The sequence below is a fragment of the Hydra vulgaris genome, chromosome 08 (genome assembly GCF_038396675.1).
Source record: "Hydra vulgaris chromosome 08, alternate assembly HydraT2T_AEP".
NCBI classification, from domain to species: Eukaryota; Metazoa; Cnidaria; class Hydrozoa; order Anthoathecata; family Hydridae; genus Hydra; species Hydra vulgaris.
Genome location: NC_088927.1, coordinates 48,302,501 through 48,322,031, shown reverse-complemented (window position 1 = coordinate 48,322,031; position 19,531 = coordinate 48,302,501). Strand labels below are relative to the sequence as shown.

At 27.0% G+C, this 19,531-nt stretch overlaps 1 protein-coding gene across 2 annotated transcripts in view; it reads right to left on the bottom strand.

Moving 5' to 3' along the window:
* LOC100203110 (WD repeat-containing protein 90) overlaps positions 1 to 19,531 on the bottom strand; it is a 156,823-nt gene that overhangs the window by 107,980 nt on the left and 29,312 nt on the right. For both annotated transcript variants that reach the window (XM_065803855.1, XM_065803856.1), the window contains exons 4-6: positions 10,249 to 10,449; positions 927 to 1,145; positions 799 to 848 (exon numbers count right to left, since the gene is read on the bottom strand). In XM_065803855.1, the coding sequence (XP_065659927.1) occupies positions 799 to 848; positions 927 to 1,145; positions 10,249 to 10,449 (470 nt within the window). The remainder of the gene's footprint in view (positions 1 to 798; positions 849 to 926; positions 1,146 to 10,248; positions 10,450 to 19,531) is intronic.

Genomic DNA, 19,531 nt, shown 5'->3' with positions numbered 1-19,531 from the left:
AAAAATTTTAAAATGAAAATGTTTGATAAAAACTTCTTTTAAAAATCTCCAAAATTCATTATCTTTTAAATTCCTAACAATATGCAGACAATCATGATGTAAAACTTACTGAAAAAAGACTAGTCCAAAAGCTTTTATTTTTGTTTCAGAGTTTTTATATTTCTCTGGTCTTCTTAGAAAAAATTAAATATAAAGAAGCATCAGTATTTTTATTGTTGTCAAGATTTAAATGGCAATATTAACAAAAAAACATTTTGATTTGTTTCCTTGCTTGCTCATAGGTCATCAATTTTTTTCTTATTTTTTGATCCATGTTACTTTTTACAATTATTTTTGGTTAAATTTTATAACAACTTAGACAATACTTGTCCAATTTCTTTAATTGATTTTGTGTTAGATTTACTCTTAGCAGCAGAAAGTAAACATGACCACAACTTTACAATACATGTATTACTTTAAACTACTCATATATCACAATTGAACATTTAACTATTGTCTACATTACATTGCAAGGTGTTCACAGCGCTTTAAAATTTTTTTTCTATTTTATTGGGAAACTTGGCTGCACAATTTGCTTAAGGGCTAAAATTTAACTTTGTGAAAAAAAGTATAAAGTTTCACTAAGACCTTAGTGATTTTTATGAGAAAATTTTAGTGAGAAAAGTGGAAATATCTAAAGGAATTGGTTGAATTACCAATTATAAGTGTCTTTTATGTGCAGATACTGCCAGCCAAATATTAACCATCACAGTCTTCATATTAAATTTAGGAAATAGAATTTTAAAATGTCTCGCTTACCTCGCTTAACCTAGTCACCTTTTTCGCTTCTTCTTTTGGTTTATCAATGTCTGTAAAGTGGGAAATATTTCTTTTTTAAAAAAAACTGCAAAATGGGAAACTGATGAAAACTTAAAAGATACACTTACATGATTTTTCCGTAGATGATAATTCACTGGTGATATTTGTTTTTTTATTATATGATTTAGCTTTACTTGATTTGAGATTTGATTTGTGATTTCGTTCCAAAACAATGTGCGAAGAATCAGGTAATTTTAAATAAATATATTTGTTATGCCAGTCATTGTCTTTTTCAAGAGGAAAACTCATTTCTATTGGTAGCGGAATGACACCAGATGCCAACATACCTTAAATTATTTTAATATATATATATTTAATTTGTTACTTATTAATTTGATTTATCTACTATTATTTAAAGCATCTTATCCAAAAAAAAGTGTTGAAAACATTTATAAAAAAAAAACATGTTGAAAACTTTTACTTTTATATATACTTTTTACTAAATTTGCTTTTTACAAGAGAGCAAGAAATTGCATGCAACTTCTTAACAATGTTGCATGCTTTTGCATGCTCCCTTGTAACAATTTGCATGCTTTTGAATGCTTTTCAATTTTATATACAGCATATAGAGTTATAATTTTATAACAGGTGTATTGAACTTGTTACAACTTATAAAGAGCATATAGAGATATAATTTTATAATTATTATATTATAGTATATATTATATATATTATAGTGTATTGTTATATATAATAGTGTATTGGATTTTGTTACAATTTTATTATTACTATTAAGTTAAAACTGAATTCATTTTTAATTCCTGATTTTAATTTCTGAATTCGTTTTAATTCCTGCTTAAATGAGAACTCCTGTGAAAACATAAAACTATAATAAGCAAAAAAGATAAACTGTAAAAAAAATAAAAGATAAAAAGGTAGATATACTGTGCACAGCTATTGTAAAAAAATATTCAATGTTAACATTAAAAATTTCAAAATACCTAGATGCTTCAAGAGGCAACTTGCAATAAGAAATTTTTAAGTTAGTCTTAACTTGTTATTTTTAGTTATTAAGGTGTACCAAGAAGATCTAACAAACTTATCACAGAGCATCTAAAAAAGGATGAGCATTCAACCAGGAATTTCACCCTTCCTTCCTCACCAACATCTCTATCTTGAATACTTGCCATTCAATTGAACCTTAAACCTATTGTTGCTTTTTTGACAAGAATTCTAATCACTGCACCACAACTAAAATATTAAAAGAAACAGAAAGAAAATAAAAAGTTGGGGACAATCATTCATAGCTTTTTTCTAAGCACTAAAGTAATTTTCTAAGCTGGTAAAGAACATTCAATCTCAAAACTTCTTTAATTCACTAAGTAGTTAATAACACTATAAAAGACACCTGAGAACATAAATGCTGATGGATTTTGTGTCTAAGTAAAAACTGTTTGTTTGATCATATGATTGCATGCTCATACAACGAAACAATCCCGAACAAAAATCTCTTAATAATATAAGTGTGACATATGTTAAACTAGTTAATTTTAAGCTTACGTTTAAATAAAAATAAAAAAAATGAAAAATTTAGTGTTTTATCTAAACTGTTAAAAGTAAACAATAAAGCAAATGTAAACTATAACATTTTATTCACTTAAATTTTAACAAATACTTATATTGTATATTTAAAAGACAATATTAGTAAGGGGCACAAAAAAAACTATTTTTAAAAACAATTTTTATCAAATTTTTTTATTATTGGGAAAGTCGACAGCTTCACTTTTATCCAATGGCATACTGCACTGTAAAACTTGGAACTTTAAAGAAGCATAGCTAGTAAAAATGTAAAAAACTGAACATTTAGATTTTAGGATTCTATTCTGTCTTTTCCATGTAATGGGATTGTTAATGATGGTTCTTTTTTTAGAAAACTCTACAATTTTTAATTATTTGACAATCTACCAAATTGAATCGGAAACTAATTTAATTTCTTTTAAAAATATTTTTTTATGACAAAACAAACATTTTTTGATTTTAAGAGTAAAATGTATAATTAAGCTAAACAAAAAAAAATTGGATGTTAATTTAAGTAGATTGGTGAAGAAATTGAATAAAATTTCAAAAAAGGAAGATTCTTAACATTATGAAAAAAAAGTTTGTAAAATCACGTATTCTGAAATAAAACTAGATCTAAACTTTACAAATAAGTGAACAATATCTTTTCGAATATAAGCATTGAGAAATAAGCCTCTTTATGTCTGATTTTATAATGGTTGATTTCACTGTTAGAAATTATTTGAAGAAAAATTCAACCTAAAGCATGCAAGGCAACTTTAAACATTACAAAGAGTAAATTGCAAGATTGCAGGGTAACAAATGAAGATGAATTGTTTTGAAAATTTTCTTGTTGGTTGGCCAATTAAGAATGAAAACTTGAAAAATACTTTTATTTTAACTCTTTTTATTATATTTTATTTATTTATTCTTTTTATCACATAAATTACAGGTGAAACAAACAAAGTTTATAAAACTAATAGTTCATACTTTCAGCCTAAAGTCTAATTTAAATTCTTCTTGGAATATCTTCCTCCATCAAATTTGTAAATATTAGCCTTTGTTCTCTGATATTACAGATTTCAAAGGAATAATTCAAAATTACAGCTATATTGTCTCCTACGTCATCGTAGCGACACTTAATCGTTATTTTTTCCCCCTCTATCAAACACTGGACAAAGTTTAGTTTAAGTTGATTGCAAATTTTTATTACTTTGTTGATAAATAGGTTATCTTTAGTAATATCAGGTATCTAAGTCAAAATCAGGGAAAAACAAGTCGGATTGTTCAGTCTGATAAACAGATTTAATTTGTTTCAAATGAGAATGGTAGATTTGTCATCAATTTTAAAGAAGGGATGCAGGTAGTTATTGCCTTACTTTGATATATTAAGGAGGACTTTCCAACAGCGCCCAATTTATTAAGAAGCTAATTATTATAACAAGTTTCTAAGCCGTACATTTCGGAACAGCCAGAGATTCAAACAAATATACTATAGTTAATGGTTAACAAAAACGAATACCAGATTTTATAAGAGCTCTGGAGATTGATTGAAACTGAATAATTTGTTCATTTATTTTTACTGTTTGAAGTGTTGCTATATTTTGTGTATAACTTTGATTATCCTATAGGAATCTGAGGAGTTTCAATTTATTATTGAAGTGTAGGAAAGAACCGTTTATTTGAATTGTGTTTTTTGTAATTGAACTTTTATAGGATATAATAAACTCGGTTTTTTTAGTGCTTAGTTTGATATATAGGTTTTGGCATTGTGACTGAACTTTATTAACCAGTTCTTGTAAATCAGACAGAGTAGGACTTTGTAAAATTATGTCATCTGCATAAGCAATAAATCAGTGTATACATCACTGTTGATCCAACTTTGCAATTTGAAACAATTTGATTTAATATACTTGGAGAGTATATATTATATAAATGTGGTGATAAAATTGATCCTTGTCGCACGCCTTGAGATAAACTGAAATGATTTGATTTATGCTCAAGGTAAAATATATTAGCAGTACCTGATAAGTATAGTGATTGTAGTGGACGAACTACTGATAGAGGTAACATTTTGTTGTAATAAAGTCTTTCAAACAACAAATCCCAGTTACAGTTATCGAAAGCCTTATTTGCATCTAAACTGCCTATTGTGCTTGAAACCAAATTGATGAGAGTGGCTATATGATATTTCCGGACATTTTTCCATAATAATATATTCAAAGAGCTTTGTCAAAATAGGCATGATACTAATTCCGCAATAGTTATTGGGAAGAGATTTTTTAAAGAATTTTACCCTTGGAACAATTATGGATGTTAATAGGTACTAGGGCACCGCTCCATTATTGAAGATATTGCTATAAAACTTTGAAATCCATGTAAGTATGTTGTTGTTATAGGATTATTTAAGATGTTCTGCAGTAATTTCGCAGGAATCAGTGATCTATTAGATCTAAGCTTAAGAATACAAGTTTTGATGTAGGAAGTTGATACGAGTATTTTATTAAGCTCATTATTGAGTTGTAAATAATAGTTGATAATTGTGGATAGTGTTTGTAATTGTTGTTGGTAATTGTGGACGTGTTGAGAATGCACTATGTCGTAACTTTATACAAACCGGTGGCCAAAAATAGTTTTAAAGAAAGTAATAACTTTGATTTAATTTTTTTATCTTTATGTCATTTAAACTAACAGTTTATTAACTTATTTAGTTTAAACACCTGGACGGCGCTACATTTTGACCCAATTTTAAGAGTTTTTTATGAAAGTACAAATTTCGAATTTTTTTTTTTATAGTCAAACTTAATGAAGGAAAAATTGTTAAGATTTGTTGGGCCCTAATAACTGTTTTTTTAGGGGACAACTCTGAACAACTAGCCGCGCCACTGATTATAATATAATTATTTGATTATAATATAACTATTACTGAAATAATATTGATTGAATATACACTGATTATAATATAATTATTAATGAAATAATATTACTATTTATTATTAATTATATTGTTTCGTTGGAGCAGGTGACTTGTAAAGATAACCCATTACCCTCACAGACCTAATTAGTAAACTGTGTAGCAGGTCATAAATACCTAAGTGGACACTAGTACTTCTACAAAAGGTTACAAACTTGTTTAAATTTTTAAAAAGAGAATATTTAAAAAACTTTCTTCAAAGTAATAATTTTCCACAATTTTTACTTTTAATATTGCTATATTTATTTCACACGTCAATGTTTTCATCTTCCAAATAATCTTTATTAGTAGCTTCTAAATCGTTCATTATTTCATCTTCTAAACTAATAATTTCTGTTGGCTCCATAATTCTAAATCTGATTCTAGTTGTGTCAGTTTTATTGATTCCTTATTGTCTGCTTCTAAAATTAAAAAAATATTTACTTAGTTTGAGCACAACTTTCTTCGTCTGCCTAGATTCCAAGGAGATAGAACTAATAAGAGGATCAGATGATCTCATTGCACGGTTAAAAATGTCTTTAAAATTTGCTTATCTTGAACATTTACGAGCTTGTAGTTCACGGTGCTTCCTCGGCTAAAACTCCCAAGGGAACTGGCGAGTTTATCATTATTTCTGCTCCATCTGCAAGAACTTTGTGAACTGTTGATGGGATTTTATACCAATCATTCAGTTCTAAATATCGACGATATACTGTTTTACAGTATAGCTCAAATAACTCTGGATTCAATGTTTGCTGACAACTTATTGCAATTAAGATTTCTTTGAAAATTTTATTTATTGTCATCAATCCCAAATATTTCGCTTAGTTCCTTTGGGTAAGAGAACGCTTTTCTGCAAACATTTCTGGTGGTAGATGTTCCTGCTCCACTAACTGCGGGGAAATCAACTCGGAGATGCTTCCTTTTGAACATTAATTGCTGGATAAATTTCTTTTTGTTATCGTATACTGTTTTGAATTCTTTGGTTATTTTCCATTTTTTGAATTCGAGTCGATATAAAACATGTAAAAGACACACTGGGAATCTTATCCAAGCTTGTAACGGAGATATCCCATATATAAGTGTACTTTTTTTTGCTGTAAATCCACTTAAAAACTTCAAACAAGTCATTGCAGTTGGTGTAGCTCCCCAAATACAATAGTATTGCGTTGATGATGTGTTTGTTGTAATTGCTAAAACCTTTCCATCAATCGTGCACAAAATAAAATTGAAATCAATAATAACAAACTTTTCATTAACCAATTCAATATCCACTGAATGCAAATCCAAAATTTCAATTTCTATTTGACGTTTTTTTCCTAAAACGACTACGACAGTTTCTTTGATGAAATGAAATTCAATTGGCCTACTAAATCTTACACTAAGAGCATTAAGTTGGTCCACAAAAAGTCATTTTTTGAATTTGACACACTAAGCCTTAAAGGTGTAGTTACAACTGCAAACATGCTTGAATTTCGACTGTCAACAGAATCGGAAAACGCTTGGTTGTATAAAGCCTGCCCAGTAAATCCAACCATCCCCTAACTGTTTAAAAGCAACAATTTTCACTTAGTTTGTTACTGATATCCAAATAATCCATTATTTCTTTTTGACTCATTTTTACAATTCTTTCAGCGGTAAGATTCATAAGTGCTTGTAAATCTACTTTGACTCTTAAATCACTGATTTCCAAGTGATTATCCTGTAGACCACACAACTTAAGTGTTTTTTCAACTGTTGAATAAGATGGATATCTTGTTTTAGATGCCTGTTGAATTCATTAATAGCCAGATACCCTAAAATCTACGTCAATTATTATTGCAGCGGCTTACTCAGCTGTTATTTTATCATTGTCATTTGTCAACTGAACAAACATATAATGTGAATCTTAATGATTTTTGATGACATGTGTTAACACATTGCTTAAATAAAAATCTTTTTGATTATATACTTTTCTACAGGCTATAAGTAATGATTTTTCAAATGAATCAAAATTTGAATTTGTATGCTCTCCTGCAATTATCTGACGTTTACTTCTCTTACTCATATCATCAAAATCTTTTTTTGGTCGCCCTTGTATATTTTGTGCTTATTCCAATAACAAAAAGTCTATTTCAAACTTTTGATTTAACCATTTTTTGTGTTTCTTTTCAAAAAAACTGTGTTTCTTGATGAATCTCTTCAAAATCTTTGGTAATTCGATTCAACTCCATTTAACTTTTGTAACAAGATTTCTTTTTTACCATCACTCATACAAACTCTAGAAGTTATGAAAAGTAAAGCATTGTTTATATTTATTTTGTTTATGTTTATATTCTTTTGTTAAATATTTGAAACAGCTGATAATATTTTTAGTTGTAAAATCCTTTTTAATTTTTAATTTTAGTAGAATATATAACTTTTTAATTTTTTTTTAAATTATGTTAATTTCAAGCATAGAATGTTAATTTTAAGGTTAGGATAATAACACATATGCAAATAATTACCTACTTAAATGTCAATTATCAATAATAAACTTTGTATTCAATAACCATTTTCAATTGATCATTGAATATAAAGTCTTATGTAGACTTTTGATCAATTATCACTTGGGAAAACAAAAAATTTAAAATTGGCTATAATCCAGGTAGCGTAAATTTCAGATAGAAATTTATCCCATAGTCGCAAAAAGTTGCAGCTAATTTTTTAATTTCTTAAAAATAGACTCAATTCCACGTTATTTAAGAATAGTATGGTCGATACCTTTTGATACTATATTTTTTGCGAGTTTGCGGAAGTTGGAAGTTGTGATTTAAACTTTTTTTTTCGGCTTCAAACATCATGAAAATTTAATGAAAAAAGTTTTTTTCTTGAGCATCTTAAGACGCATATAATTTGATACTCCTTAATATATAAATAAATTAGCAGAAAAAAAAATTATTCGCAAAACACTGCAAGAAAAACAAAAACATAATTTTTTTTGAAAACTTAAATTTGGCAACCATTTTTGACTTTGATTGTCACTATCTCTGGGATTACTATCACCAGAGTAAAAATATTTTGTATTTTCCTTAATCTGAGTATTTTAAAGCAGTAGGAATTGAGTTTAAAAAAATCTGAGACCACTTTTTTTTTTATTTTGGCCACCCCAAAACACATAGAGGAATGGTACTAAAGTTTTGTCTAGATACTTCTACAATTTCTTTTATCTTGTTTTTTATTAATAGTGAAAATACGAGCGTTTGGATTTTATTTAATTCTTCAGATATTGTTCTAAAACTTTTGTGGATTACTTTTTTCAAAAGTATTTAATATTTTTGGTGATTTTATTGATTTTCAAGTTATGAGCTGCTTTTACAATTTTGCGGAAATTTTTACGAGCTAGTTTGCATTTATTAAATGAAATGCATTCCTGTGATCTGCTCTAGTTATATTTTTTCCATTCCTTAAAGTGAAAAGAGAGAATATCTTTGCACGATTTAATTTCTGGTATGTGTAATATATAATAATATCCAGTGGTGTACACTAGGATTTTGGTCGGTCGTCCGGCGGGCGACTGAGAGTAATAATATAGTTAATCTTAGTCGCCCGCCATTATTTTGAGTCGTCTGTTATCATTAAAAAAAAAAAGTTTTATTTATGTTCTAAATATGTCTCAAATGAGTTTTTTAAAGTGTGTGTTTTCACTATGAATAAAATTATATTTTCTTATTTGATGAATATAAAGTTAAAAAAAGATTATTTATCTTTTTTCAATTTCAGCGGTTACGATACGATATTTATTATAAGAAAACTATTGTTGATGTTACGATATTTATTTTAAAAAAACTATTGTTGCATTTATAAAGTAGCATTTATAATGATTGGTATTTTTATTTGCGCTACCTATTATGTAATTAAACTTTAAATGAATGAGAATTGTGAAAAAACTATTGACACATTTATATAGTAGTGTTTAAAATGTTTTGGTATTTTTATTTGCGTCTGTTTTATGTAATTAACCTTTGATTGAATAAAAAATGCGACTTTAAGGACTTTTTAAAAAAAAGTTTTTTAAAAAACATTTAAACTAGCGTTTTAAACATCTTCGTATTTTTATTGCGCACTCACTCTTTTTTAAAGAGAGAAATAAGTTTTTTAAACTTTTAATCAACAAACAAAGTTTTTTTAAAGTTATTCTTTAAAATAAAAATGTATCATTATATTTAAATTATTTTTAATAATATTTGATTAAAAGTGTTTGATAAATAAACTTTTAACATAAGAAATTTTTATAATTTAATTTTGTAAAAATGTTTGCTAATTAACAGCAGTTATGACTTCAAAACTTTCATTCATTCTTTAAAAAAATAAAAACTGGCGTTCTAATTTAAACAGAATGATGTAAGTTAATAGATAAGAAGGAAAATAAACTTCAACAATAAGACTTTAAAAATATTGCTTTATAGTTACATTAGATTAAAAAGTAATTATCAAAAGCTGTTTCATTGATAAAAATTAATATTTCGTTGATAAAAAGTAATAGTCTTTCGAAAACAAAAGAACCAATTTACCTTTAGTGGCAAAAATGTTACTATATGTAGAAATGCAAACTGCGGCAAAAAAATAAATTTGAATAATGAGTAACATAAATATAAGTAATAAGTTAAAAAATGAACCAGTTTTAATAGTCGCCCGGCCGGGCGATTCAATTGCATCAAAACATTATTTCCAGTAGCACTTCGAAAGATTTGAGTGGCATTTGCAATCGGGCGACCGCAAGTGTACACCACTGATATCATACAGATTTATATTATATACATTTCTATCAAAATTATCTTATATTACTTATATTATATTATATAAGTAATATAAGACAATAGCCTATAATATATAATATTTATTATTCATTCAGTTAAAAAAGTAAATAATAAAAATTTAAAGAATAAGCAACAATAAATATTACAAAGAAATGTGTATACCTGTTTTTCTAGCAAACGTAATATTTAACCCTGGTTGATAATCATTAGAACTTGTGAAAACATTTTTAACAAACATTGAGGAACAAAGTCTTAAACATTTTAGATGAGAGAAGCATTTGTTAATGTAAGTTGCCAGTGCATAGTGCATATCAAAAACAAGTAGAGTCCAATAAGCAGATTTAGGAACAGTCACACACTTTTCTGTAAAAGTTTATTAAATAGCTAATAAAACAGGAATGCATACCAATATATATATATATATATATAGGTAGTTATATGTGTGTGTATATGTGTGAGTGTGTGTATATATATATATATATATATATATATATATATATATATATATATATATATATATATATATATATTATGTTAGTGTATTTTACAAATAGAGTGCTCAATGTTCTTAAAGAAAAGAGCAATAATGAATTAGTAAAAACACTTATCTAATTTTTAGTTGTCTTCAACAGCGTGTTTCTCCATCAGTAGGTTCATCAGGAAGCGTAATCTTCCTGATGAACCTATTGATGGAGTAACACGCTGTTGAAGACAACTAAAAATTAGATAAGTGTTTTTACTAATTTATTTATATATATATATATATATATATATATATATATATATATATATATATATATATACACATATATATACATATATATATATATATACATATATATATATATACATATATATATACATATATACATATATATATACATATACATATATATATATATATATATATATATATATATATATATATATATATATATATATATACATATATACATATATATATATATATATATATATATATATATATATATATATATATATATATATATACATATAACAATGCTTATTAGTTAACCATTTATGTTTATAAACAAGTATATATATAGGTATATACTTTAGGCTTCTATAATAACAGGCCTTGACATCAGGTAAAACGATGTAAAAACTGGAGGCCAATAAAAATTTAATTTCTTATGTTGATATATATTTTTTAAGGTAGTGTCTAATGTTAGGTTTAATGTTTTCTAATACAAATCACTAATAAAGACAAAATTATAAAAGGAAAGCCTAAAACTATAAAAATATATATATATATTTTTGTATTTCAAGTTTTATGAAGAATATCTATGTAATAATAAATGATAACAACAACATAATGGAAACATAACAATTTAACTATTGATATTTTTTTTTTTTAGATCATAACTAGAAAAAGATAACAATAAAAATCATCAACAAAAAAACTAAATCATCACACACAAAAAAAGTTTTATTTATGCATCTTATTTATGTATATAACTTATCTCTATTTGTATTTACAAATCTGAATAGAGATAAGTGTGCTGCAGAAGAAATAAAAAACCTAACAAAAAAAATGACATTATAAATTACAAAACTTATTTTCAAAATTAAGTCCCATTTTCATTTTCTCTACTACTGCTTGGACCTAATTAGTGTTTTTTATTTATATATCTCAATATTTACAAATCCCAATAGAGATAAGTGTACTGCACAAGAAATAAAAAACGTAACAAAAAATGGTATAATAAATTACAAAGCTTAAAAGTCCTATTTTCTTTTTAGATTCTCTAATACTGCTAGAACTGGTAATTGTGTAATTCTTCAGCAAAATATTAGAATTTTTTTTTGTTATCTTAAACTTAAATTTAAACTTATGTTTAGCTGCTATGAACTGAAATTGAGTTATGAACTAAAACTAAGAGAAACTAAGTGAAGGTCTTTCAAAAAACCACCTTATGTGCTCCACTTAGTTATGCCATTTCAAAAGATATAAACTTTAATTACGCATGTGGAAAATTAGGTATAACTATTATATGGACCGCATAACGTGGCCTACATAAATAGTATGCTGCTTTATGTGATATAATCTTCCCAACAAGAAAGATAGCTTAAATGTGACCATAATGTTTATAAGTGGAATAAAAGTGTAAAGTTCTAATCTAGTTTATGATTGATACATAATCTGGTGATTAATTTCCACCCACATGCCGAGCACATAATGAAGTTCACATAATTGCCAATTGTGTATTTGCCATCATGGTATAATATTTAAGCAGATTTTTAATAATTAAGGGATTTTGAAATTGACTATTTTTGAGAGTTATCCAACACAAACTTTCACTAAAATTTGTAAAATAACGCCAATAAGTTTTTTTAAATGAAGTAAAAAAATGTCATAATACATTGTGTTTGCTGCAAGAAAGCAACATAAAAAAAAGCAGCAAAAAGATTCTAACATTGTCAGACAAAAATGTCTAACAATGTAAGCAACTTCTATTGTTTTCAACTTTTTTTTTTACTATTTCAATTATACTTGGATTTCATATGAAACTTTTTTTGAAATATCTACTGTTTGAGGGTATTGTAAAAATGTTACATAAGAAGTGTAAAGAGGTCATCACCATTTTATTACTCATCAGATTTATGATGATTATTAAACAAAATACAGAACAAATGAGTTCTTTTTTTATGTATTTATGCATTTGTGAATAGAATTATAAAGAAATGCAAAAGGTATAATATTTTATGTGGTTGTGCATCTGCATTCCTGTAAGTATAAGTATTCTGTGTTTTTTTTTGTGTGCAATTGTGAGTGGTATAAGTATTAAAGCCGCATATGGACTGCATCAGTTCATTAAAGAGAGTGGTATGTATGTATATATGTGTGTGTGTGTGTGTGTGTGTATGTATATATATATATATATATATATATATATATATATATATATATATATATATATATATATATATATATATATATATATATATATATATATATATATGAATAATAGTTTAAAAAAACTTTCCAAAAGCTATTGTGTAAAAAATTAGGTAAATTATACGTTTAAAAATAAATACACTATGGTGCATTATATAACTTTTACTAAACGTAATAAAAACAAGCCAACTTAAATTAAATTAGACATGCATGTGATTTAAAATGTTTCAAAATGTGACTATACTGTTTTTTAATCAAAATGTGACTATACTGTTTTTTAAAACGCTGTTGTTCAAAAAATATATAAATATTAGAGTTGCATTTTCAATTGTTTTTTTCTCAATTTAAAATGAATTCAAAAATTACATTTTCTTTCAAATCAAAATGCTAAACAAACAAGCGCATCATTTTAAATGTATTGATTGCATTTTGAATTACATGAATAGACACATAAATTAATAACGTTAAACTTTTTGTATTTCTTTAGTAAAATAAATTTTTATCTTAAATTTTAAATCTTTGTCAAGCAATAAAATAACAATAAGGTAACAATAAAATCTTTGTCAAACAAAGGTAACATAATAAAAAACATAATTAATGATGCATAGAGTTGCAAAATAAAACATTTTTTTTCCTTTTGCATTTTTTTTTTAGTATATTTTTTGTATATGATTATTAAAATCAAAATTACATGTATAAACACTAATTTAACTTATATTTCTAATAAAAAATTAAATTAGCTATAAGTTAGTTATAAAACTAGGCACACTGTATAGGAATGTTTATTTGTCATGTTGTTATAACAACTGTGATATGCCCATTATATATAGAAACTACTATCCTATAAAAAAATTGGCATTTTAATTTTGATGATTTATTAGTGTATAATATCATGCCAATTTAATATCAGACTTAAAGAATACCATGGCAGACTTAAAATGCTCAAAGAAATAAGCATACTATTAATATTATTTATTTCTTTGAACATTTTAAATTGTGTAGTGATTTAGTCTTATATTGTTTTTTGTTATATTTGTCAAAAAACATATATATTACTGTACTTAATTTGAGGAAACATTTAGAAATTTTGAGCTAATATTATTTACTGAGTTTCTCAGACCACCTTCATCAGATGATTAATAATTTATTTATTTTTTTATCTGCATTTTTTTTTACATCAAAACATTTTCATATCATATTGTATCAGGACACTATGAAAATTTTTAAACATCCTTTGTTGTCAAGGTCAATTTCAGAGATAATGTTAAGAAAAAAGGAACATTTACCTTTTTCCATTTTGCTAATTTAATTTAAGAGTTTAAATAAATGGGCAATTGGGCTTTATTTCTGCCTCCTGCTGTTTTATTTCTACCAACAAAACTCAACTGCTGTTTTATTTCTGCTGCTCAACTGTTCAACTGCTGCTGCTCAACTACAACTCTGCTCAACTGCAACTGCTCAACTGCTTAACTGCTGCTCAACTGCTTAATTTCAATACAAACTGCTGTTTTATTTCTGCCAACAAAACTCCTGCTGTTTTATTTCTGCCAACAAAACTCCATTATTTACTGCAAACAACTTAAACATCTAAATACTGTCGACATTCCTATAATAATGAATGGCAACCCTCTCACTGAAAAAGTTTCTTTTCGGTTATGGCTTTTAGCTTGAATCATCTTTTTTAGGTTTTCTTGGATTATTGTTTACTACTGACCTGACATGCAAACCATATATACAATCTATTGCTAAATTAGCATCCGCTAATATTGCTTCTCTTTATTGTGCTTGCCATTTTATTTTTTCTTGATTCCATTCTCTACCTCTACAAATGTCATATTTGGGCTTAGGAAGTAAAAATTATCTAAGAAGTTTTTATACAGGACTGCTCCTACCGTGTTAACCTTAAAGCATACCAAAATTAAAAGAACTTCAGTAAATTTCAGTATTTATTGTCCTATTTAAATCTGAAATTAAAATATGAAATAAGATATTGCCATTAAAGTTAAATTTAGTAGCTTAATTAATGATTTTTTAAATATCCCCCCCCCCCAAAAAATAAAAAATAAAAAAAAAAAAAACGAACCCCTGTGTTTTTATTTCTAAAAAAACAAGAACCAAAAAAATGCTTCACATCTCTAATGATGCACATGGAAATTTTTTTCTAAAAAAGAAGTCTTAGTAAATTGAATTACTTTAAAAAAATTTTTTAAATGTTTAAAACATTCATCTAATTTGATTGAAAGATTAAGCAATAATAATAGAAAATTATTCTTTTTATAAAAAGTTTCTTTTCAGTTATGGCTTTTAACTTTTTTGCTCCACGTTAACATAATGGAACCATTGTTAAGATTGACAAGAAGAAACAAAACAGATATCGACTAAGAAAAAAAAAACAAGTAAGAACATTTCAGACAGCTTGGCTTACAGAATTTCTTGGTTGCGATACTCAAACTAAGCAACTTATATCAGAAGAAAAGTAAAGATTCTGTAAGCATAAAGCTACAGCTGCTGCGTAAAGAAAGAGTAACTGGAAAAAAGCAGATAAGTGAAGATAAAAACATTGACTATGTCGTAGTCAATTATATTTAACAACTATATGCCGGGCTCACATTGCTTATCACATCATTGGCAACTTGCAATGAAAGACAGTTGCATTTTTGTTGAATCTTTATGTATAAAAGGTAAAGCTATGTTTTTTTTTTTGCAAAGTTAATTGAAACTAAAATCAGTTTTTTGCAAAATTAATTGAAATTAAAATTAGTTTTTTGCAAAATTAGTTGAAATAAAAGTTGTTTTTATATTATACTTATTCTCTATTAAAATCAGTTTTAACCACATTTTCATCACATTATTATTATTATTATTATTATATTATGCATTTAATATTTTTATGCTTGTATGGATTTAAATGAAGGTTGTTTGTTTATTTAGCAAAAGCTTGTGTGATCAACATGAAAAGAACTTGTTAAATACCACATTGGTAAACGCCTTGAAGAACATATTCAACAGCAAAGATGCTCACATTGCTGCCTACTCCGCAACCTTTTGTTGAGCACAGTTATAATGCAGCTCAGAAATGAAAAGCATCTTCAAAAAGAAACTTGAAGGTACAATTTTTATGTCATCAGTTGTTTACCTCCTAAGTGTATGTCAAGCAAAAGCAAAGGTTTCAAAAGTAAGTGCTGCAAGTTGCAAAGCAAGTTGCAAGTCAAACTTGATTAACTGTAGTTCAACTTATCTTATAATAATTGTTTTCAATTATTTTTTTAAGGTTATACAGAAAAACGTCACTGACTTTGAAGGAAGTCTGTGTAAAGACAATCGATAGTCAATTTGGAAAGATTTCAAAATGACCAAGAATCTGAATTTAATTGGCTTACTACAATGTTGATGGAAGACAAGTTTCTCAAAACAATCGTGTATCCATTGCTAAAATAATGAAGAAATCTTTAAAGCCAATGCAAAGTGGGCCAATAGGCAGACAAAGCTAAAAAATCCATTTTTGAAGATCAACATGGTTAGAATTCTAGAACTGAAAAAAGATTTCGACGATCTTAAAGCTGAGTTGACTAAGAAACAGAACTGTCTCAAGACAAAATAAAACTTAGAATTGAAAATGCAAAATTGGTTGATAGACTAGACAAGCTTGAAACCAACCTTGTTCAAACATCTGTAATAAGTAAAAAGTTATTCTTAGGGGTTGCATCAGATGCAGCTCGATCCATCAATGTAGATAAAGTCAACATTTAAAATGCAATTAGTAAAGAGACAAGAAAAAACAAAAAAAGGAAGAAATGTAATTATATTTGGGATTACGGAATCAACCAAAACAATGGAAAATAAATAGAGTGCTTGACTGTTTGAACTTTAGCAACAGCAAGATTGAAAAGATTCACAGGTTAAAATCAGTGAGAGCACAGAATACCAGGCAATTAGAGAGTACAGAATACCAGGCAATGGTGTTAAAAGCAACAAAAAAACTGAAAGACAGCATTCATTACCAATGTACAGTATATATTATTCCTGATTTGACACACGCTCAACGGATTGTACGAAAGCAACTTGCGGATGAGCGAAACTGCTTAAATGCTGCACAAATTGACATGTCAACTTTATACATCATCCGAAATGGAGCAGTAACTATGAATAAAGTATCAGCTGAAGGAACGGCAGTGACAACAGCTTTAACAGATGACCATTCAACATTTGCAACTCCAATTAATGCAAACTCTTCATCTGCAACAGCTGGAGCATGTGGAACAACACAAATTTCCACCTATTTCTTGGGAAAAATGAGTTCAATATTAAAAGTTTGAAAAAGTTTGAAAAAGTTTTTCTATAATTGATTTCTTTCTTTGTCATAGTCCAGTTCAGCAGATGCAGAGTGTGGCTCAAGCTCATTAATAAATGTAAAAGGGAGCATTAGAGCTATTGTCATAAAAATGAGCTACAAAAAAAAGCCCAGGTTACATTTATAAAAAAAAACAATCAGCCCCAAAGAAACAGAAGACTACTTCCATCAAAATATTTCATGACAATCTTTAAAAGTGTATTTAAAGTTCCAATATCATTTTGTAAACTAAATATAATAAAATGTAATAAAAACTACTAATTAACTTTTTTAACAGCTTTAAACATTTGATTTTAACATTTTGTAACACATTTTAACCTTTGATTATACTATTTCCTAACCATCAATTTTAATTTTTTTATATTATTATTTAATTAAAATCTAAATTCTTATTAGTAATATTTAAGTAGTCAGTCATTAAATTTTTTTTACCAAAAAGCCCTAAAATTTAAAAATACTGGACAACTAAATATCATAGCGAACAACTTAAGTAAGATATATACAATATTTCAGTTGCTTGCAAGGTGACTAGAAAAAAACATTCTTTAAATGTTTCTTTGTAAAGGTATGGTGTGCAAGGTGTAAAGGTGTGCGTATGTGTGTGTGTATATATTTATACATATATATACTTGTGTATATATATACAGTAGCGTGCAAAAGTTTATAAACACATACTTTTTTTCAGTTTTTAATGCATAACTTTTCACAAACTTTCTCAAATAACCTGAAACTTTTACCGAATGTGCTCTAAATTATAACAATTCAAAATCCATTTCACAAAATTTTTAAAACTCATCGGTCAATTAATTTTTATTGTTTTTTTGAAAAGGCTTCCGTGCTAAAGTTTAGAAACAGTGTAATAACCCGCAATTATATCAGGTTTTTGTAAACAAAAGCATTATAAAAGGTCAAATTTTTTTTGAAATTTATTATTTGAATTAACTTGAGATATTTCAAAAGCAATGAAGTATAATTAATTGAGAAATTATTTGTGAAGTTTTATAATTCAATTACGTAGTGATATTTTAAAAGCATGGGAAAGGCTAAGGAAGTTTCAAATGAAATAAAGAAATTAATTATAAAAGCTGTGGGGAAAAAAATGACTTACAAAAGGATTTCAGAACTTTACAATGTTTCTAAACCAGGAATATGTCACATTATGAAAAGGTTTCATCAGCGCAAAACTATTGAAAGCAAGCCTCACTCTGGAAGAGCTAAAGTTACAACTGAAAAGGCTGATAGATTATTAGTAAGGTTTTGCAAGAGTAATCCTCTCATGACTGCTGTCGAATTTAATTCAATTATGCATCAGTTTCATGGCACAAACTGTAGCGTTGATACAACTAAATGTCGATAACGACAAAATTATCTGTATGGTCGCCGTCCAGTCAAGAAACCTCTTATATCTGCAAGAAATTTAAGAACCAGAATAAAATTTGCGAGAGATCATCTCAGTTGGATAGTTAATAATTGGTCAAAAGCCCTTTTCTATAATGAATCAAAGTTTATGCTATTCAGTAGTGACAGAATTAGATATGTCAGACATCCAATAGGAGACAGATTCAATCCCAAATATCAGTTACCTACTGCTAAACATGGAGTAGGAAATGTTATGGTTTGGGGGTGTTTTAGTTGTGACAACCTGGGTCCCATTCATCGCATAGAAGGTATTATGGACCAGATAGTTTATTTAGACATAATGAATAACATTATGCTGCCCCATCGAAGGACAAAATGAATCGCAATTGGATCTTGCAACAAGATAATGACCCAAAGCATTGTGCCAGATCTGTTAAGAAATATTTTCAATCAAAAAAAGTCAACGTTCTTAAATGGGCTTCACAGAGCCCAGATCTCAATCCCATTGAGCATTTTTGGGAGTACATTGACAGGCAATTAGTTAGAAAACCAAGCAATTAGGTAGAAAACCAACCAACAAAGATAATTTATTTGGTTTGATCAAAGAATGTTGGTATATTATTCCTCAGGATGTTCTCATTGATTTAGTTGATTTGATGCCTCGTTGCTGTGATGCTGTTCTAAAGGAAAATGGATATGCCACCAAATAATAACTTTTTTATTGAAACTATTTTATTAAAAAATTGTAAATTTTGAAAGTTTTAGTAAATATTTCAGCTTTATAGAAATAAATAATAATCCAGCTCCAAATTCAG